Consider the following 23,654-nt stretch of genomic DNA (forward strand, 5'->3'; position numbering starts at 1 on the left):
ATGCACAAATATCATATCCTTCTAACATCGCTACAATCATTTCCAAGTAGTTTTCGCTCTGGTGAGGAATCAGTGCAGGAAATCTCCAGAACTATCGGTGCCTTCAGCTAAAATCAGGATAGTCTGGAGATGGCAGAGAAGAGCAGACCCCTAAGCATGTTTCACTACCAGTCCAAAAACTCATATTGAATACTTCGTGGAACTATGCTTTTTACTAGTTTTTAAGGATTGCTATAAAATCCTACCAGCATTTTATGTGGACCACTGTCTTAGAGTGAGTACTATCTAGCTGTGTATGTTTTAGCTCCCCTAACATGTAATTTTAGTTCTACGAAGGACATAACATGTATGACTGAAGGTAAATAAACGACACTTCTTGGCACAGTATTTACTTAAAACGACATTCAATGGAGACTGGTTTTCACGATCAAGCCTCTGCCATCAAATTTGCTTCAATGGGCTCCTCCAGGTTAGTTCAAGAAAATAACACACAGTGCTCCGATTTCTATTTTTTTCTGAATCATACTGGAACATCTCCTTCTAAATAGAAAATCACAGTACCTAAATGAACTAGACAGATATTTTCTGATTTATAGCACAAACACAAGCACACATACCACATTGGTAACCTACAGCTCTAGGTTTTTAGGGTGGGAACAATGTGGCTAATCTGGGTTCATAGAGTCCAACCAGAGAATATGTTGAACAATTTAAAATTGAGATTAAAAACGGTAACCTGAACAAAATTCTTCATTAAAATGGGTGAAAGGATCAAAAGAAAACAAATGAATTCTTTTAAGTTACCACGGTGTGAACAAGAAAGAAAGAAATTTGAGGTTTCTTTACAACCCTTGCTTAGAGGTAGCAAGGTAGAGATGTCAAACGGTGCACCGCTATAAATGGCCTTTTTCTGATTTTTTCCTTCTATCACTTAGCATTATCTAATACTGTTTATTTTATTTTAACTTATTTTTGTATTATGATTCCCCAGAAAACAAGAGCACGAGGTCATAGATTTCTGTCTGTTTCATTAAATACATCACTTCTAGCACCTAGACGTCGGCCTGGGTCTTAGTAGGGGCAAAATCAATATTTGTTGAACAAGTGAAGAGACAGAATATCTCAGAACAGAGTCAAACTCTTGTATTTGACCTCTAGCTTAGTCTTGAATGCAAGTTACTTCTAAAAAAAAAATCTAAATTCCTAGCTTTGAAGGTCTATAGTAATTGTAATGGCTTCGATACCTAGAGTTTATACCATAACGGGAAGGAAAAGAATGCTGATGATTTAAAAGCAAGTTCTCACTTCAGAGGAAGACTAGTTCCTCGGTGGATACAAAAATACAGAGGGGGAGCGGGGCGAGGGATCTGGGCTCCTGCAACTTGTCGCCTTAGGTCAAGTCTTGAGGGACTGGACACAGAAAAACACAGTCTGGGGGTCCCAGTGGAGAGAGCTCTGGACTCTTCCCCCGGTGCTCATGGAATCCCCATGTCAAGGGTGGTTTCCAAATGACGGGAGAGCTGAAGGCAGAGGATGTGTTTCCATCTGCAGGAGAGGCTCCGAGATGTCTCCTGCCTGCGAGGCTGGTGAGAAAATCCCAGCAACGCTGGAGGACTAGACGCAGCTTCCTGAGCTGTGAGCTGGAGACGCCAGTGGGACCACACACGTCAGAGCATCAGAGACCACGGTGACGCTTGGCCACCCGGGAGGAACGTCTCCGCAGGGAGTTTACGGGGATGTGGTCTCCGCAGGGTGAGGGGGGGCGGGGTCCCCTCTGTACAGAACTCGGGGTATAGCCTGGCTCTGGCTTGGCTCTCACCAACCTCCCACCCCCTGCCCACCTGCTGGCTCCCTCACTCCCACCCGCCCTCGCTCCCTCTGTCTCCCTCGCACTTTTTCACCTGGCAAGAGTCTTCTTTCTTTTTTTGTATGTTTACCTGAGGTGCACAGAGGACTGCATAACCAAGAACCAGGTCTGCCATGAAAACCCAAGCAGAAGTGGCCGGTGACCTTCTCTTGGGCCCTGTGTGTGGGTCCAGCTGTGTTCCTTGCTGCAGAACCCTTGACTGCAGAAGGTCTTTTCCACCTCATCTCCCCTCTGTGCCCACGTGACCGACCAGCACTGTCAGTCACAGCCGGCTGTCCTGTGGGGTGTGTCCTGTGTTGGCCCCACCTCCTCCGAAGCCCCACCCTGAATCACAGCGTGGGGTGGGGGTGGGGGTGGGAGGGGGAGGGGGCCTCTGTTCCTTCTGCTGCCACCCTTGCCTGGGGCCCCTGGGATGCCCGCCTTTCTGACCCGGAAATCTACAACTGGCTCAGAGATCCTGATTCTTCTGAACTAGCATCTGATTTAATCCTCTTTCTTAGTATCATCTCAGAGCTTTGTAATTGATTGAAAGAACCCCATTTATCCACTTTGCTAATGATTTCCACGTGAGTAAAATCAACAGAAATGCAAAAATAATGGCAATCATTAGATTAATACACATTTTGGACTAAAGGGAACAGTTGGTACTAAGACCTGACATATTCTTGCTATGCCAAAATATAACACAGTGTTCTACTTTTATCAGAAATTCAATTCTGGAAATTTAATTGTTATGACAAACCTCAATATGTAAATTTGACATTTACTTTAACTTTCAGAGACAGTGAGAACTAAACACAAAGACATATTTGTGAACCAGACATGATTGATAGAAACCCATCTATGGGATGGCTATGCTAAGAAGAAAAATAATTTAATCTTACAAAGATATGCAAAATCTTCTCTAAAAATGTAATCCCAAAGTAATAAAAATAATGGTAAAGTAAATGTAATAAGTAAAAGAAAAAATAATGCTTTTTTACATCATATAGAATCAGCATTTATATCAAATTAACAAATACCATGGTTAAAAATTAAACATATAAAATCCATTTAACAAGAGACTATGAGAATTACCCTTATCATTAATGTGTAACAGTGACATTAAAAATTACACTTAAGATAATATGTAAAAATAGAATGTAACAGTATTAGAAAGAACAGCTTTGCATGGCATTAATGGAAGATAGTCTAAAGGACTATCTATAAACACCCAAGACAATTAGATTAAAAATGACTTAGTGATTTCAAGGTGTCTGAATAGGAAATACGTTTATCCAAATCAACAATCTTCCTAAATGTGAAAAAAAAAGAGAAAACAGAATGCTTTTTAATCAACCTAATAAAAATAAAATTCATAACAATCAACCTAATATGAAATTATAGATCCATTGCTGAATGTCAACTTTCTTCCAAATTAAAATATTATTTGGTGGTGCTATTCTAAGTGCAACTATTTTTAGACCTTTATGGGCCCATCAAGAATAAAAGGTCAAATACACCCAAAGGTGTTTAAGGTTAATCTCAGGGGGCTATTTGAATGCATTACAGAATTACAATCATCAAAACAGGGTTTTACCCTGCCAAACTAATTGTGACAATGACTTCTGATAGAAACTTAAACATTGAATCTAAAATACATATTACTGAGTTAATGATAAAGATTGTATTTTAAATTTGAATAGAGAACAAAGCTGGAAAAGGTGGTTAATTACTTGAAAACGATGTATCACCCACAAACTCCCAGTGCAACTCATACTTAATGCACACATATTTAAGACGGGATGGGGTGGCCTGAGGCACCTCAACCATCCTACTGAGGGCCATGGAAATGGAAAGATAAACCTAGTGAAAGCACTTTGTTTAAAGACTTCTGAGAGCTCCCGCTGTAACTAGGGGGAGCGTGGCTTAGATTCCGGAGATGAGATGACGAGCTGGCAGCTCAGGGCCGCTAGGCAGGCTCGGGGACAGACGCCCAGACGGAGAGCATGTGGACAGACAGAGGAGCAGAGCATGTATCTTCTCCTGGGTTTACAGGGGCGACACGCGAGATCTGTGAGGCTTCAAATGCAACACTTCTTTTCACCTCAAGACAGTTGCTGGAGTCTGAATCTGAACAGGGCAAAAGGCTAAAAAAATTAATCTGAGAACCTCTGAACACAGACCAGAGTTTTGTAAACCTGTGCTGAGAGAGAAGCCAGGAGAAGTCAGAGCCCGGGGGTAGATGTGTTCGGGAATAGACATGCTCTCAGCCCCCAGGCTTGGGGCGGGCGGGGAGGGTGGGCTGCACCTTTGGGGCAGAGGAAACAGAAGCAGAGCCTTACAGAAAGTTCAGCCCCGCCTGATTTAGCTGGATTAAGACATCAATCTTAGTTTATGAGACTAAAGAACGTGTAGAATCTTTGATTCTTTTCCTAGACACCTATATTAAGATACAATAAGCAATCTTTTACAAATTAATAGGCCAGAAAATTCATACGGCGCTATTACATTAATGATATATTTTAAATGATGTGTATGTCAAATAATAATCCATTCATTATTTATGATTTAAACAAATAGCAAAATACCTATTAGTCCATTCAATGTAGCTAGGAAAATGCCCATGATTAAATGTTAGCTCGACAAAGGATAATATACCATCTACACAAGAGGATGGTAATTTTATTTTATATATGTCAACAAAAGCACACATTTTAATGTACATGTAACATATACACTAATAAGAACACTAGCAATAAATATACCATTATTATTGTAATAAATTTTCATTTTTATTCTCTTCTGAACTTTAATAAATACCTAAAGTCTAAAATTATTATGAAAGCACATATTTTAAGATATATTTTTACCAACTCTGTTACGTCAAATGGCAAATAGGGTTTAGTGTTTGATTTTCTAGGAAACAACATGCCCAGTAGATATAAAAATAAAGTAATATAGATATACTCTTGCAGGAAGAGAAGTTTGAATAATTTTTTAAGAGAAAGAACACATTAAAAACCCAGCGTGAGAAGAATCTTCCCATTTGGATGAAATGGAATAGAAAAGACAGTTCTTTTTCAAGCTCTTACAATTTATTACTGAGAAGAGTACTTTTGGCATACCATCTACGTACTTTTGTAGATGTTAAATAATATTAAGAAAAAGATGTATGTTGTTTTATCAAACATTTTCACCATTTATTTTGCCTTCCTACTTTATTCTATTACATTAGTGATTTTTTTTTTCTTATGGGAATCTTTGGTATTAATGAAGTCTTATTTAAAGAAACAAATATTTTAAAACTCTATTATATGCAATAGTATATTCTTATATTATTGAAAGCTTAATTTAAATCCAGTAGCTTTTTCATTAGAGAATTTTCATTAGAACTTAAATTTAAAATTAAATTTAAAATTTGCGACTCCCCTTAAAAAAATTGAAGGTACGTATAAAGGCATTGAATACTCACATTACAAGTGTTTTTCAGATTATACTTCTTACACTCAAACAGAAAATAAAATGATGATTCTACTACTTTATAATTTACCCAACATCAAAAGTGAACATCTGCTTAAATATTATTAACTGTGTTTTTTTTTTTTTTTTTATTGCGGTACGCGGGCCTCTCACTGCTGTGGCCTCTCCCGTCGCGGAGCACAGGCTCCGGACGCGCAGGCTCAGCGGCCATGGCTCACGGGCCCAGCCGCTCCGCGGCACGTGGGATATTCCCCGACCGGGGCACGACCCCGTGTCCCCTGCATCAGCAGGCGGACTCTCAACCACTGTGCCACCAGGGAAGCCCTATGAACTGTATTTTAAGGAATAATATTCACTTTAAATGCTGGGGGGAATGATAATATGTGTCCCTCTTTTTCTTTGAAAACCTTTAATTGAATGTTAATGATGGAAACCCCTTAAAGGAAGTCTAGTTGTTGCAGGCCTGTTAAACTGAGAATAATTACACAACTGGTTTTAATAAAGATCTGTTTTGATTTAATTTATTAAAAATAAAATTTGGAGTAATAGAAGCATCCATTTGTTTTAAATATCACTCTTATTTTTTAATTCCTTAATTTTGTATATTCAATTTTAGCATCACCAGTTGTATCCAGAAACCAAAGCGGTAATGTTGTCTTTTGACATTCTCTTTAGACAAAAAGAAAAATACATAGGATATTCAAATATTCTTTTAAAATGTTTTCCTCTTCCTACATTAAACGTCTTTAGGGATTATTTTCCAATTAAATGTTTAAAGATAAGTGACGAGGGGCTTCCCTGGTGGCACAGTGGTTGAGAGTCCGCCTGCCGATGCAGGGGACACGGGTTCGTGCCCCGGTCCGGGAAGATCCCACATGTCGCAGAGCGGCTGGGCCCGTAAGCCATGGCCGCTGAGCCTGCGCGTCTGGAGCCTGTGCTCCGCAACGGGAGAGGCCACAACAGTGAGAGGCCCGCGTACCGCAAAAACAAACAAAACAAAACAAAACAAAACAAAAAATGATAAGTGACGAGCTTACATTTAAAAAATTGTATCCTAATTCTATTACTTTCACTTTTTCAACCTCACGTACACGTCAGTTTTGGTGAGTGATGTGCTCTCAGGATGGGTGCTGCAGGACCCTGCTCACAAGGTATATTTTCCCATGAAAATTAATTTTGAAGATTTATCCAAGGAAATAATTCTTATGGAAACCAGAAACGGTCCCCCAATTTCCTTAGAGATTTGTGGCCAGTGTTAGTTAGCAGATGTGTGAGGACCCGGAGAGATCTTTATTCCGTCGATGTAAGTCCTTCCGATGACACATGATGTTAGTGTGGGTGCATCACGGCGATATATCCGTTCTGCAGCTGTTGGTAAAATTGCCTTCACCAGGAAAGGGGAGAATCAAACATGATTTCTGCCTCAGGAGCCCACATTTCAGCTCAATTTTTTCATCCATTTTTCTCAGACTATGGATTCTACGCCCTGGCCACCCTGGTTATTCCCTAGGCCCATGGGTACAATGTAATTACCTGCCTTGTTGCTTTTAAAAACCTGTCTATTAAGAGTCCATCAGGATGACCACCCAGTGTTATACCCAAGTGAACTTCCTTATTTTTTCTAGTACAAGAACTTTTCAATTTTACCTGTCGCCATCCTTACAATTAGCATGTATATGGTATATATCATACATAGTATATATAATACACACACACACACACACACACACACACACACACACACACAATCTTACTGTGAATTAGATGCCTAAAAGCTAAAAGTAAGTTGCAGCCATTTATAAATGTCTCGTTCTTTGCTCAGAGCTCTTATTCTTCCGTGAATTCACTGAACTCCAGAAATGACTACATGTCAGACGTGGAGGGAATATGCCAAGGGTACCAGATCCCTGTCCTCAGGAACCCTCTGGTAGAGTTGGCAAAACAAGCATGTCTTTGGCATGAGTGTTAGAGCGGGTCGCACAACGCCTGCGCACATGTGAGCAGCAGGGACCCTGGCCGGAGGAGGCGGGGTGTGCAGGCAGTGGGGACCCTGGCCGGAGGCGGGGTGTGCAGGCAGCGGGGACCCTGGCTGGACGTGGGGTGTGCAGGCAGCGGGGACCCTGGCCGGAGGCGGGGTGTGCAGGCAGCGGGGATCCTGGCTGGACGTGGGGTGTGCAGGCAGCGGGGACCCTGGGTTGCAGGCAGTGATGGGATGTGTTTTATCCGCCGGTGTTGGTCACAGGTGGAGAGAAGAGGTCCATCATTGCCAAATTATTAGTCAGGCTTCCTAAGGAGGGGAACGTGCAGTGCTCACAGTAAGAATCCGGCCTGGGTCCTTGGGAGAGGCCTGCAGCTGCCTCTGCTCCCTCGGGTCTGGCTCTTGAGCTCAGTTGCCGAAGACGGCAGTTCTAAGAAACGTTCCATGGAGCCACTGCAAACTCCCAGTGATTTCTCGCGTGACGTCCTGGGGTCTTTCACCTGCGTACTTAGTGCCCTTCTCTTCCACATGACGTCCGCTCCTGGGCGGAACGTGGACCGCTCGGTGCCCTTGGTCTCACCTCCCGAGAAACAGAGCCCGAAGAGGATGTACAGTCCTCAGGAGGCCAGAGTCACAGGTGAAGGGAAGGGAGGCCGGCAGCAGAAAGCAGGCATCGGCTGGCGAGTGGTCCATGTGCCCGAGCTGCCCAGGGCTTCTCATCAAATGCTGTCGGTTGTTCACCAGGTGTGACCCGCCTTCAGAGCCTCGTGCAGTCACTGCGTTTCCAGATGGTTCATCCAGTGAGCAAGGGCAAGTCCTCTGTTAGCTTGCTTCCTTCTGCTACCTGACTCGCACTGGACAAGGTATGCCCGGGGGAGGAATTACCCTACGTTCCCGTGGAGCTTCCGTCGGCCTGGGAGCAGCTGTGGGCCCAGGACGGTCAGCTCCTGTCACTATGATTACGACCAAGGCCACGTTGAAGTCCAGGCCTGGGCACGGGTGGCGGAGGGGTGGGTGTGTCGGGGCAAGGGCCCCTGAGCGGTGCCTGTGGCTTTGAGGCCCCTGGAACATTAGGGGCTGGGAATGCTCCAAAGGGGAGGCGGGGGCGGGGCCAGGCGGGTAGAGCCCAACCGGACCAGGGCTGGCAGGGAAGCTGTCAGTAAAGCTGCCTGTTTTCTTACGACCGTGCTTTACAGTTGACATCAAGGCAGACGTTCTGGATTGAGCAAGTAAACATCAGCTAATGTTCTCCAGTATCAAGAACTCTACAAGAACTTTAACTGTTGGTGAGTAGTTTTCTAAGAGACAGAGTAGGCTGGCTAGTTCACATATGCACACAACAGAATGCCCAGCTTGCCCGGCCTTTCTTCTGACTTGATCTACTGACTCTGCCGTTGTCTGACTCCACCCTCTGTAACCCATTTCTGGGTGGCATCTGCAAGTGTGAAGTTTGCACTTTGATGTGTGAGGAGAAGCAATGCAGAAAGCAACACACTACACTAAAGTGCATCTGAGGACTCAGCAGCTATAAAAAGGAAGAAAACGTCTCCTTAAGTGACACCCATGCCTGTCAGAACCACACGCTGCAACCTCTGATCGCAGACGCCAGTTCCTTTTCGGTAAATCTCCTTTCTGCTAGGCTTTATTTTGTCATGACTTTCAATTCACCTACAAGCTTTGTCGAGTCTTTTTAATGTGGTAGACACGATAGAAGTTTCTTCTTTAGCTTCCACAACCAACAGTATTATGGGAAAAAGTTCCCTTTTCTCAACTTGCAAGTGTTTGCCATCTAAAATAGCAGAACTCTATGGATTAAATATGACTCCCAAGTAATGGGTTTTGCTCCTGCAGGTAAATGGGTAAAATACAGGAAGATGGCTGGAATACATCCTGCAGGAACTCAAATGACTGACGAAGTGTGTGTGTGTGTGTGTGTGTGTGTGTGTGTGTGTGTGTGAATCCTGAAGGACTGTGATCAATCCACAAAAAGCATAGGGGTGTTGGTTGTTCATGCATTATTTTTAGAATTAATATGTTTTTAGTATTAAGCAGTGTAGTGGATATTGTTGGTTATCTGACTCAGAAGCCATTCACAATCTTCTTTCCTTGGTTCTCCCACTACAAACACTAGAAAAGGCAGAGACTAGCCCCCCCACTCTCCAGCCACCCACCCCTCAGAATCGTCATGGGGCTGAGTTCAGGAGAAGAAGTGAACATTATTAGTCCACTAAAGGGTTTCTGGGAAATTTTCTCTTATCTTGATGAAAGAGGAGAGATGTAGCTGGCGCTACTTATCCTTCTTCCCTTTCTTTCCTGTTCTGAACACTGAAGTGATGTTTGGAACTGTTGCAGCCCTTATGTGTGTAGGCAGAGGATGGGTTCTGGGTGGATGGTGGCTTCCAGCAGATGCCACCATCCACAGTGCTTTTCATTCGGGGAAAAACCCAACTCTTTACTCATCAGTATTTAGGGTTTCTCTAGTTTGTCATTGAAAGCATTCTCAATTGATACAAACATTTGGGGAAAAGAGTCTATTCTCTTTCACATAATAAAATATGAATTATGTATTTTGAAAATCTCATATACGCAATCATTCTTATTTAAGATCACAGTAATTTTCATTGAACCACTAAGAATAGAAGCATTGGGACTTCCCTGGTGGTCCAGTGGTAAAGAATCAGCTTGCAATGCAGGGGACATGGGTTAGATCCCTGGTCAGGGAACTAAGATCCCAAGTGCCTTAGGGCAACTAAGCCCGCGTGCATGCGCCACAATTACTGAGCTCATTCGCCTCAACTAGAGCCCGCGTGCCACAAACTACAGAGCCCACGCACCCTGGAGCCTGTGCGCCACAACTAGAGAGAGAAAACCCGCATGCCACAACTAGAGAGATGCCCGCGCAGCACAATGAAGATCCCGCGCGCCACCACAAGTATCCTGCATGCCGCAACTAAGACCCCACACAGCCAAAAATAAATAAAATAAATAAGCAATAAATAAATCTTTTAAAAAAGAATAGAGGCATATTACATATACATATATATTTATATCTGTCTGCGCGTGCGCACACACACACACACAAGTGATACATTTCAAGCAGCATACTCCATTCCAATAAAGGAAATGCATGCGTAGGATATATATGGAAGAATTTAGACTAGAAGAGATCCCTTTATGTTAGTAGGTAACCTTAGTAGAAATGTTGCATGAGATTCTCTCTGCTTATCATTCAGGATTGATTTTAGTGCTGGAGCGGTAAACAGTGGCTGGAAAGGTTAGATTCATGAAATGCTGGCTGAAAGAGAGCTTTGTCTTCTATCGTCTTCCCTCTGTCTCTTTTAAAGATGAGGGAACTGAGGGGTAGATCTGTGGCTGCCAGAAATATAGCTGCTTAATGGTCTAGTCACTACTAGACATTTAACTCGTCTTGTCCCTTTTTATCAGCATTGTTATCCAAACAGCCATCTTTCAGAAGATGGAGAATCTCAAACGACAACTGGACAAAGCAAAGGTGTGCCACCTCACATACAATAAGCAAATCGATGCGGCCATTCATTGGTGGTTTATGGATTAAATCATTTAATGTAGAGTGCAGCTGCAGAGAAGAAAACGCGCAAATGTTTCAGCATCATTTAAGGGCCAGGATGTCTAAAGCACTTTTTCATTTAACCCTCACGGTGGCTGGAGCTAACAGCGCCCGCTGACGAAGGGGACCACGAAGCCCAGTCCCAGAGCTGGTGAGTAGAGACCAAGGCTCCACACCGATTCCCTGACACTGCAGCCGTGCTTTCCCCATGGCAGCCATACCTCTGCAAAAGCATCAGCTTCAGCTCCCTTTGATCAAACAGGAGCGTGTTCGGAGCTATACTTCCATCTTCCTTCACTTGATTCTTGCCCTTTATCCCTCCCCCTTTCTGTGGTATTTGAAGGCTCCCAGCCCTGCCCCACCCACCGAGGCACTGAGACACACAGACCCTTCCCACTCCAAAGACAGTCCCTGTTCAGGTGGCTTCAGCTCAGCAATTATGATGACTTTCTTGTGATATTATTACAAATGAGTTATTTTGAAAGGGTCTAGGGATTCAAATAATATTGTAGGCTGCTTTGCACATGGACAACCTAATAATACAAATATTAGGTTGTTTTCTCTTATATGCAAGTGCATTTCATGGTTATTCCGAAAAAGTTAAACGTGAAAAAGTATGATTTTCAGATTAAACCATGAGATTTAGATTAAGTGAAGAAAATTCCATGGATTTATTTTGAAGATAAATAGGTGCTATATTCATTTTCTATTACTGAAATCATAAATTACCACAAACGTGCTTTAAAAGAAACACTAATCCGTGATCCTGCAGTTCTGTAGGTCGGCAGCCTCAGTGGGCCTCTCTGGGATGAGACCAGGGTGAGGGCAGGATGGTGTCTGCCCGGGGCGGCAGTGTCCCCTCGTCGTGGGCAGCTTCTCCTGGCCTCCTGCCCTCTTGGGGTCCTGGTCCCTCCCCATCCTCAGAGCCAGCAGTGTCAGCCCTCCCCCTCCCCATGCTGCCGTCTCCCTACTCCTCTCATTTTCCTACCTCTTCCACTTCTGAAGACTCTAGTGATTACACTGGACCCTCCCGGATAATCCAGGCTGATATCTCCGGGGCACATCTGGTTGGGGCAAGAGTGCCCACCCAAGACTGGGTCTGCCGATCTGGTGGCGTCATCATTTGGAATCGCCGAAAAGGACAAGAGGTTTCAGACTGACAAAAACCCCCACAAAACCCAAGGCAAAAAAACAACGCAATTATATTTGCTGCCTGAAAACTTTTTTCTAGATCGTTGAATATAAAGGTTAAAAATATTCTGACAAAACTATTTTGATTTTATTTTACCATTATCCAAGGTGGCACCAAACTAAACAATGGAAGATGACGCTTCAGAGAGACTCGCCTTAGAGCCGTGCTTGCGCAGAAGCCCACTCACTTTACTTATCCTACTCCCTTACCCCGTGGAAGGAGAGAGGTGGCAGGAGCCATGGGTTAGGGGGCTGGGTCCCAGCTAAAGCCTAAACCAGCTCCCGTACTTGAATAGATTTGTGAAGGTTAAGATTCATGGGTTGTAACAAACAGTACTTGCTTCAAGTTAATACTCTAAATTTGGGGGATCTCCAGAGGAACCAGAGGGAGAAGCGATGTAAAGATATCTAGATAGATGCATATATAGATAGATATACAGACATAGATAGATGGATGATACATATAGATACAGATAATAGATATTTTAGTGCTCACACGCTAAATATCTATTTTCAATTATTTAACTAATGTAGATGTCATAATGTTTGTGAATGGAAACTTAGGTGTCAATACTGTTGAGCTGATACATTGGACTAAAACTCTCAGGACAGAGTGATTTTCTTTAAACACTGCACAGTAGTGTTTATGATGGGTGTGCAGTGGTCCATTCGCAGCTGATGCAAGGTTATGCATGTACTGCAGAAATTCACCGAGGCCGAGGAACCGGCCAGGAGCTCCCTGAATCACTACTTACGTTGTGCTTCGTGAGGCTGGAAATATTGGCCGCTACGGCGTGCAGCCACTCGGTACAGTCCTCAGCAGAGAGGCACTGGATGATCCCGCTGCAGACCCCGTCCACGGCGATGACTTGAAAAGCGTTCTGCCTGTGGAGGTGTCAGAACAAATTAGATCAGAACATCGTCTCATTTGTCTGTTTGCGACTTGAAACAGTTATGTGTTCAAAAGCTCTTCTTTCAAACAACATAAATGCAGCTTCAAATTCATATTTGCTTACTTCCCTTTTAAAAAAATCTGTTTTTAAATGGAACGCTACAGAGGAACCCAGACAACACACAACTCTGAATGACTACAAGGCATCCTGAGATTCAGGTACACTTGGAGAATCTCTGAGATGCATATCTAAGACCTGTGAGCGGGATTCTTTCTCCAGCATGCCACAAACTTACACATCGATGTTTATCCATTATTTTGGCCACCAGCAACTCCTCTTGACATTTTTCAATGCATTCCCGATGTACAGTGGAAAGATCACACAGAAACCGCACGCACAGATACCGAGCACCACGTACAATCTTTTGCTGTCACGAGCTGAAGCGCTTTGTCAGCTGTTAAGCCAGTTGTTCCTCATCTTCTCTAAGTCGGTTTCGGACGAGAGGTTCGTAGTTCTTCTCCACGTCTAAATACTCATGCTTGAAATTTATGTGGATGTTCGCATTTCAATAACAACTAGACTCTCCTTAAAACGCCACGGCCACCCTAAATATCTCTATGGTCTTCTACTGAGTTTCTGTTGTCGGTAGAGAACATTCAGTGATGCCGTCCTAAATGGTCTACAAAAGTGCTGTTGAGTTTAAAGCAGCTTCCTACAGCTTTCATTATTTACTTCTACCTTCCTGTTTCAAGTTCTTGCATGTTTCAATACAAGCTTAATGGAGAGGAATGGATAAAAATCCCCAAATGAATGGGAAGTAGCCAAACGCCTCTGTGGTGCAACACAATAAAGTGCACGCTGCTGTGCACGTTAGAAAATGCACAAACTATCTTTCAATCCCAGCCATTTCTGAAGCAATAGAAAAATTGTGTAGTTCAGTATTCAAAATGCTATGTAAATAGTGTACATTTATATATTTTTCTCCAATTAAATTGCTTTTTTGTCTCTTCTGAATTTTGTAAGTAGGAGTTTGTGGGTATTACACATGATTTCATTTCTGCAAACAAAGACACCCCAGGCGGCATTTCTCTGGCCCAGCTTCATCAGGAGCCTGTGTCACTCTCCTGTCCCATAAGACTGGTCCGGGTTTCAGAACCGGACACGTGGCAGAGACTTTCACGCCTACGGCTCTCTGCATCCACGTTATTCATGTTTTCAGAGAAACTTGTTCCTAGAGCCTTGACCAGCACTTTCAAATGATTACAGGGAAGTGTTCAAATATTCTTTTTTGTTTGCTCTTAAAAATACATGAAAAGCCTGAGAGGGGACAACGATTGTCTGTCTCTTTGAACTAATGTTTTTTTGAATTTGTGACAAGAAAAAACATGCACAGCACAAAAGAACACTGCAACTTCACGTGACTTTCTTAACTTTAATTTTGATATTCAAGAGCGAGGAAGACATTTTAAATATGCAGAGAGAAGCTCAACTACCCATGGAAGATGAGGACTAATCTGAGTTAGTGACATACATTTCTCTCCGCTCCCTGATCATCATAACCATGGCTTCCTGCACCGCAAATTAAAGCACGTCTTGAACATTTGCACTCTCTGCTTTAAATGAATCGTGGCAGCTGGATATTTTCAGCTGACTAGAGTTAATGCCCTTAGAGGAAATCTGCCGTCTATGTAACCACACGTGCTACACAGTCTCCACATGGAATAACTCTAAAGGACTAACCTTACATAAACCTGGGCTTATACACTAATACGTATCAAGTTTTACATTGTTTCCACTTTTCAGGTTGATTTGTTGGAAACCCTTTCATGAATATAAGTGAAGTATTTGAACAGTTTATTTGCTTACATACAACCTCTTACAAAATAAATTGGTCATAAAGATTATAGCCTGCCTCCTATTTCTGCCTCTGCTATTGAATAAATCAGAATATTGGCAAATTAGTCCACTGAGTTGCATCTCAATTTCCCCTAACAGAAAATGAGAAAAATATACTTCATGGATTCACTGGTGGGACCCCAATACTTTCACTAATCACTGAAGCTCCCTGAATGAGACATTAATGTGTGGTCTTGATGCAATATTTGAGAGAGTTTTGCAAGAATGTGTCACCCAGCACTTAGCAAGAACTGCAGTGCTGTGGCCGTATTTGCAGCTTTTAGAAAATGTAATTCTTTGAGTCAAGATAACCAGTAATCGTAAAAAAAAAATATTTGTTTGTTTTATCTTATTTGATCATATAGTCTCTGAAATCAATAAACTACATTAGCCATTAAGTTAGTGTTGTAGTAACCGGGAAACATTAAACTTTAACAATATCTGCAGTAGTCTTGAGGATTCTTAAATTATGATTCTTTGCACACACACACACACACACACACACACACACACAGATACAAACACACACACACAGGCTGAAAAAAGCAGTGACATGATTACAGTTGGAAAATCTGAACTTCTGAGCGCAGATTGTCCACTTTCTGCTCAGAATCATTTTTTCTATTTTTCTAAGGATTCTTGATCACAACTCTGGCAGCAAAAGTTATTCTCAAATGTTGCTGAATTTCAGAGTAGTTTTATTCATTTAAAATACAAACTTAGTCGTTCTTTGTATGAAAAATAGACTGCTCACTAAAAATAGTCATAGTTTTCAACATAATATGCGTTGACATGAAAACACACACATGTCTTATGACTACAACTGAGTTATTCATGTTTGACTCACTGTGCATCGTATGCCACATGAAGGCACGTGTCGGAGATGCTGAATTTGTGAGGAGTGAGTCGGAGAAGGCATCTCGAGTGGGAGAAGTGAGAGCTGTAGAGACTCAACTACACAGGTTTGGAGCGGCTAGATGGCCTTGTCCGGAAAGGGAGTGGGGACATCATGGGGAAGCAGGCAGGCTCGGAGGAGGGTGTGAACATCCCGGAAGGAGCTGAGAGCCCGCGGGACCCATGGCTGAGCCTCCCTGGAGGCCTCCCACGGTCAGATTTGCGTGGAGTGGGCGGTTCTGTCACACCATGTCGGGTACCTGGCAGCTATGCGATGACGTGGGACCAAAATACACATGTGTTAGTGAGAGTGAAAATAAAACGGTGAGCTCACGGGATTTATAAAGGCGTTAGGAAGTCTGCGGGTCAGTGATTGCTTCCTTTCACAGAATATGAGGGAGCAGCTAGACTCCACATTGCTCCTGGGTTTTGGATCCAACTGGATGAATGGCTTAGACGCGGCAGAGGAGAGAAAGTGCACATTTTGGATGGGAGGTAGTTACTCCGGGACCAAATGGCAGCGTGAAGCCGTGAGAGGTTGTGAGAAACAGGGGCTGTTCGGCTCGTTGCGATGTGCGTCTGGGGCAGCGGTGAGTCATGAAGGTGGCGGTAAAGCACAGCTTGATCGACGAGAGCTTTGCAAACCATGTGGCGGCATTTCCGACCAATCCCGAGTCAGGCAGGGCCGTGGGAACACAGGCTCTTTGGAGTGAAAGGATCATATTGTATTTTATGATACAAATATGTTCTCTCTGTGCTGGATAAGAACATGGAAAAATGTGAATGAAGGCAGGAGAGAAGCAAGGAGGGTGTCCCAGTGCTCAGGAGGAACATAAGAAAGATTGCCCCGTGAGAGTGGTTCTCTGTGTGTAGGACAGCACTGACTCAAGCAGTATTTGAAAAACGGGCCATTATTCTTGATCTGGTTATTAACAATTTGGGGAGATGGTTAAGGAAAGGAAAAACTAAAACAACCAAGCAAGCAAACAAACAAACAAACCAACCCGCTCGGGCTAATGATTCCAGCAAAGTGCTGTTTCTCACTGAGTTCAGATCGTTTCTGCTCGTGATGCTACCTTGGGGCACCATCTCATCACAGGTTTTATGGTTCAGGCTCAAAACCTGAACTGTTTGGTGAGGTTGTACAGAAGCTCTTCCAAACCATGTTGTTACCTATTTTCCAAAGCTGAAATTCACCAATCCGACACAAGCCCTGAACTTTTGTTCAACAGAGGCTTTTCCCCACTGTTCTCTTTGTCTGCAATGCCCTTCTGTCCCGCTGCAGTTAAAATCTGTAAGGTATTGCAAGAACCTTGATTTTATGCCACTCTCCGATCTCTAATTTCTGTGTAAAATGAAGATGGCAGCATTTGTCCTGCGTACCTCACATTTTAAAGACTTTTGTAATGAGAAGTTTTAGGTTTATAGCAACATTGAGGACAAAGTATAGAGATTTCCCATAGACTTCCTGCCACACACACACACACACCCTCTCTGTTATCAACATCTCCCACAAGAGAGTTGCACTTTTGTTATAATTAATGAGCCTACATCAACATGTCATATCACCCAAGGTCCATAGTTTAGATTAGGGTTTACTCATGGTGTCCCACATTTTATGGGTTTGGGCAAATATGTAATGACATATATTTATTATTATAACATAATCCAGAGTATTTTCACTCCCCCAAGTATCTCTGCTCTGCCTCTTCGTCTCTCCCCACCTCCCAACCGCTGGCAACCACTGATATTTTTACGGTCTCCATAGTTTCACCTTTTCCAGAAGGTCATATAGTTGGAAGCAGTGTGTGGGATTTTCAGATTGGCTTCTTTCACTTAGTGACATGCATCCGTGGTTCTCCCATGTCTTTTCATGGCTCAGTAGTTCATTTCTTTTTAGGGCTGAATAATATTCTACTCTCTGGGTGTACATAGTTTATTTATCCATCCCCCTACTGAAGGACATCTTACTTCCAAACATATACAAGGGGACACTGCATGGCTCATAGAGTAGGTGAAATCAACTAGGATCTTAATGTTATTTAGTTGAATATATTTTTTAAATCATCAATTGTTCCGGCTCCACATAGAGCGAAGTCCTGGTGGAACTGCTGGCCTGTCTGTGAAGATGGAGGAAAGTCCATCCATTCAGCGACTCCCAGTACATCTGCACAGCACCACCTGTGACAGAGCGATGGAAGAGCAAAGGCAATGGTGCACCCAACGGGGCCGCTGTGTCTCCTCCTTCCCCTTGGCCACTAAGCACGAGCAGGAGACGCCTTGAGTTTTCTATCCCTTCCCCCATCACACTACGGGTGACGTATCCTTACATACTGTTTCCCTTACTTTACCGTCACTATCCTTCTCATAACAAACATTTTTTTCTATCCAATTCACTCCAATAATTACTCTAGCCAAAGTCACCTTCAGTTTAATCTGTTTCTCAGTCTATTCAGTATTTCTATTCTGTAGTTAATACCATCAACCACTTTCTTCTCCTTAATAACCTTCCCATTCTGATTCCCTGACACTGCAATGTTCTGTCATATTTTGATACTTCAAAACTGAAATGAGACATGTACTTCTAAATCATTACTATACGATGAACATACACTGTCTCACCACTGATAACATAGTGTGATGTTCTAATTCAGGCTACATAATAGTATATGACAGTAACACAACTTTGTTGCCATTAAATATGAGATGCATCACATCATCAGAGTTAAGATTATGGGACTTGGCCAAGCCAACCAGCACATGATATCCTAGGTTTCGAACCAAGCTCCACAATTTTGTATATCTGTCATCTTGGGCCAATCATTTATCTTTTCTTTTTCATCCCCTGCTTCAGCTGCCACTGGACTGTGAGCTCCTTCACAGAAAGAAGCAAACACAACACCTCCTACGTAGACATTAAATCAGTACTTACTGAGCGAATGCGGGAACAAGCTGGAGTGCTGTGCAATCCACTCAGAACAGTGCTGTGTTTATAACTGCTTATTACTGTCGTATTTACGGAGTGAAATTAATTCAGTTGCTAAAAGCTGTTGATGTGTTGAGGTGCCATGAAAGTAAACATGCAAGAATCTGGATCCACACAGTTTCCTTCTGCTCATAAATTGCTTTGCTAACCGTTTTTAAATCATGTAACTACATAAATTTTTTAAAGTAAAAACAAAACAAAAGAAAACAAGTATACACATTAAAAATACCATTAACAGAAATATTTCAAAAGTTCTTAAAGCAGAAGAAAAATAGAAACAAAAGAAAAAAAGAGAAACAGAAAGATTAAAGTTAGGATACGAATAATAGCTGAAAATAATAAAATTTTAAGCTACATATATAATTCAAATCTATCTATCTATCTATATATATGCCCAAAGACAAGAAAGAAATAAAGGAATTAGCTAAAGTGTTCTAAGTTTCTAGAATTTTCTGAAAGAGGCAAAATTAATAAATTGCATTAAACACTAATAAATCATGTATGGATGGTGCTATGGTCTGAGTGTTGGTGCCCCACCTCCTATTCATGTTTCGAAATCCTAGTGAGCAACGAGATGGTATTGAGAGGTGGGGCTTTGGGGAGATGCTAGAGCCATGGGGGGCGAGTCCTCATGAAATGGGGTTAGTGATTTATAAAAGAGCTTCCAGAGAGATCCCTGACCCTTCCACCAAGTGAGGACAGAGTGAGAAGACACCAGATATGAACCAAGAAGGGTGGGGTGGGGGGCCTCATTAAAGGACTAGAACATGATCCAGGTGCCTTAATCTAGGACTTCCGCATCCAGAACTGTGAGAGACAAATTTCTGTTGTTTGTTGCTGTTATTATCTGCTGGATTTTGTTACAGCAGCCTGGAAGGACGAAGACATATGGTGTAACGTTTAGGCAATAACTAAAACAAAACAGAAGAATGCATATATAACAATATAATAGAGGGAATATTAAAAAATAAAAATGTTTAATTATTTCAGAAAGTAAGAAAAAAGTTAAAGAAAATAGAATACAGAAACTAGTGTCTTGAGACAAAGGACTTTTTTCTTGAATATATATAAAACTCTCAAATCTCAACAGTAAAAAAATAAATAAAAATATATAAGCAAAGCCGATTACAAAATGGTCAAAAGACAAACAGACATTTCACCGAAGAGGATTTCATGTGATAAATAAGCACATGAAAAGATGCTGAACATCACTAGGATATGCAAATTCAGGTCACAGTGATATATCATACCTATATCTTACACCTGTAAGAATGGTAAAGTAAAAGGCAGCAACAACTCCCAATTCTGGCAAAGATGTAGAGGAACGGGATGGCTCATATCCTGCTGGTGGGAAAGTAAAACTGTACAGCCACCTACAAACAATGTGTCTGTTTCTCAATAAACTAAACATGCTGTTATCACACAACCAGGTACTCGAGTTCTTGAACATTCACCTGAAGAAATGAAAATGCACATTCCCACAAGAGTCTATACAAAACGTTCACTGCATCTTTATTTAGAATTAACTGGAACAACCCAGATGTCCTTTAAGGGAGGAATTTTTAAAATGTGATACATCCATACTATCAGAATACTATCGGAAATAAAAAGGGATAAACAGCTGAAAAATGCAACTACTAGGAAGAATTAGCAAAGAATTATGCCGAGTGAGAAAATTCAATCCAATACAGTTACATAATGTAGGATTCCATTTATATAATGTTCTTAAAATGACAAGATAATTAGAGGTGAAGAACAGAGTAGTGAGTTGTCATGTGATGGGGAAGAAGGATGCTGGCATGAAGGCAACAGGAGGGTTCTTGTGGTGATGGAACTCTTCCACCTTGTGCTTGGGTTGGTGGATATGAGAACATGAGCATGTGATATAATTCTATAGAACTAAACATACAGACACACAGACACACACACACACACACACATACACACACACTCTTACACACTCAGGCATGTGAAATCTGCATGAATGAGTGGTGGATTTTGTCAATGTCAGTTTCCTAAATGGGGTGTTGAACTATAATTTTGCAAGATGTTACCATTTGGGAAAATGGGCAAAAAAATGTAATCTCTCTCTATTATTTCTACAACTGCATATGAATATAAGTATCTCAAAACAAAAATTTTAATTATTAAAAACAAAAACTAGAGTGTTGAATAGAAAGCAAATACTAAGATGGCAGATATAATCTCTGATATACCAGTGATTATGTTAAAAGCAACTAGACTAGGGCTTCCCTGGTGGCGCAGTGGTTGAGAGTCTGCCTGCCGATGCACGGGACGTGGGTTCGTGCCCCGGTCCGGGAAGATCCCACATGCCGCGGAGCGGCTGGGCCCGTGAGCCATGGCCGCTGAGCCTGCGCGTCTGGAGCCTGTGCTCCGCAACGGGAGAGGCCACGACAGTGAGAGGCCCGCGTACCGCAAAAAAAAAAAAAAAAAAAAGCAACTAGACTAAATAATCCAATTAAAAGACTAAGATCATTACTTTGAATTTAAAAAAAAAGAAAAAAGTATATGCGACACAGAAGAGATACATATTACAGCACAGGGCTAAAAAGAGTTGAAAGAAATGGATAAAAGAATATACAGTGTAGACACCTGATGTAATTCTTGAAGGTAAGGAAAAATTCCAGAGATATAGGACATTTCATAATGATAAAAGGGTCATCATCAGGAAATTGTAAAAAATCTAAATCTGTTTGTATCCGATAATATAGAATTAAATATATAAAGCAAATAATGACACACTTAAAAGGAGAAATACACAAAGCCACCATCATACTGGGAGACTAATGCATTTCTCTCAATATCTGAGACAATAAACAGACAAAAACATCATCAATGACACAGAGGATCAGAATCCCTAATGAACAAATACAACCTGGTTGAAATACGTAGACACTGAACTAAGGAAGATGACACTCCACATTCTTTTTTTTTATTGCGGTACGCGGGCCTCTCATCGCCGCGGCCCCTCCCGTTGCGGAGCACGGGCTCCCGACGCGCAGGCTCAGCGGCCATGGCTCACGGGCCCAGCCGCTCCGCGGCACGCGGGATCCTCCCGGACCGGGGCACGAACCCGCGTCCCCTGCATCGGCAGGCAGACTCTCAACCACTGCGTCACCAGGGAAGCCCGACACTGCACATTCTTTGAAGTGCATATGGGACACCCGTCAAAATTATTTATATGCTAGGTGAAATCAAGTCTCAACAGATATCAAAGGGCTGAAAGCTCTCAGCATGAAATCATACAAGAAAGCAATAACAAAAGAGAATTTTAAAAATCTCAAACTATTTTGAAATTTTGCAATACACTTGTAAATAGCCCGTGGGTCAAAGAATTAATTGTAACAAAAATTAGGGAACACTATTAAATACATAATAAAAATATCTGGCTATCAGCACCGGTGAGCCTCCAATCCCGGGCAAGGGAGAGCAGCCCGCCCCTCCCAAGGGCTCCTAATACAACTAAAGGACCTTGAACGTGACCCGAGGGCCAGCACAGGCAGCTCCTGAAAGGTGGAAGGGTAGGGCGACTGCCGGGGCCGTGCGGCTGAGAGGTGACTGGGGGTCAGTCTCCTGAACTTCCCTGTCGCCTCCCGTGTATCCTAGGCAGGGTCCTCCAGGGTCTCCATCCAGGATGACCAAGAGCAAGACAAGAAAGTGCTTCCAGGAGCGTCTGTCCTCGTAGTGCGAAGGCTAGCAAAGCAGCGGGCTAGAAGCATTCCACCTTTTTGGCGGCCTGCCCTAATCTGGCCCAACGTCAGTGGCACCGCCACTCTTCCCCCCAGGGTTCCAGCAGGCAGAGCAGCAGCTGGTCTTGCCCCTGTCCTCCCGTCCCCGCCTGCTGGTGTTCAAGGCGTCGAGCGGCAAGCTGCCCTGCCCATCCCCACCCGCGTGAACCAAGCAGCGCTCCGAGCCCCCGTCCCGTCCCGGTAGCGTGAGGTCCAGCGGAGAGCTGAGGCTCCCTACCCGCCTGCAGCCGTTAGACTGAGTGAGGCGGCCCGAGATGGAGCTGCTCAGCCCTCTGTCCCCTTCCCATGCTGACCGCTCTGGCCCAGCAGGACCTCAGGCTCCAACCCACCCGTCATCCCCAAGGTGGGGTGAGGTGGGGGGGTGAGGTGGGGGGGTGGGGGGAGGTAGGGGGGGAGGTGGGGGGAGGTGGGGGGGTGAGGTGGGGAGGTGGGGGGGTGAGGTGGTGGGGGAGGTGGTGGGGTGAGGTGGTGGGAGCCGGCCGACTGCCCTCAGCCCCCGCTCCCTCCGCTGCCCTCCGTCAGCCGAGCTCCGTGGAGAGCGGAGCATTCACCGCTGCCCGGCAGCGATAAGGCGGTGGCCGCTGCCCCTGCCGCCCACCCTCCCTGGTGGCAGCAGAGCCGCGCCAGCCACTGAGCTGACCCCCGACTCAGAAGCAACGGGGTGATGGAGCTGGTACCCGACCGTCACCAGGGCTCGGTCAGCAGGGCTGAGAACTGAGCCAAACCGAAGCCTCGAGCACCTGCAGTGAGGTGCGTTTTACTACATTGCGCTATTCTTCTGCGGGTCTTCCTACTTCTAGAAACCTGAAGGTAAGACCCGTAAGGCATGTCATGTCACTCCAGGTCTCAAGTGCAATCAACAGACGAGCGGAGGCCGCTGACATGAACTCACCGACTCAGGTCTGTCCCGGGCACGTACTGGGAGAACCGGGAATGCAGCAGAGGGATCAGCCTGAGGTCACACCACCGCTTTTCCCACCTCAGGCCCGGGGACGCGGGCCACGAAGAGCAGGACAGCGTGTCCTGAAAAGACAACAAACGTTCAGCAGTGCTGTTGTGTTTCTGTGTTTTCAGTGTTGATGTCACACCCTTGTCATCTGAGGGGTATTTTACCCTTAGATAATCAGAAGA

At 43.5% G+C, this 23,654-nt stretch overlaps 1 protein-coding gene across 2 annotated transcripts in view; it reads right to left on the reverse strand.

Annotated features, from left to right (window-relative positions):
* Positions 1 to 23,654, reverse strand: part of SNTG1 (syntrophin gamma 1) — a gene marked incomplete at both ends in the record, with an annotated part of 197,975 nt that overhangs the window by 87,713 nt on the left and 86,608 nt on the right. For both annotated transcript variants that reach the window (XM_082674870.1, XM_082674869.1), the window contains 2 exons: positions 12,840 to 12,969; positions 23,416 to 23,546. In XM_082674870.1, the coding sequence (XP_082530996.1) occupies positions 12,840 to 12,969; positions 23,416 to 23,546 (261 nt within the window). The remainder of the gene's footprint in view (positions 1 to 12,839; positions 12,970 to 23,415; positions 23,547 to 23,654) is intronic.

Source organism: Grampus griseus, assembly GCF_964374135.1.
Source record: "Grampus griseus genome assembly, chromosome: 17".
Taxonomy (NCBI): Eukaryota; Metazoa; Chordata; class Mammalia; order Artiodactyla; family Delphinidae; genus Grampus; species Grampus griseus.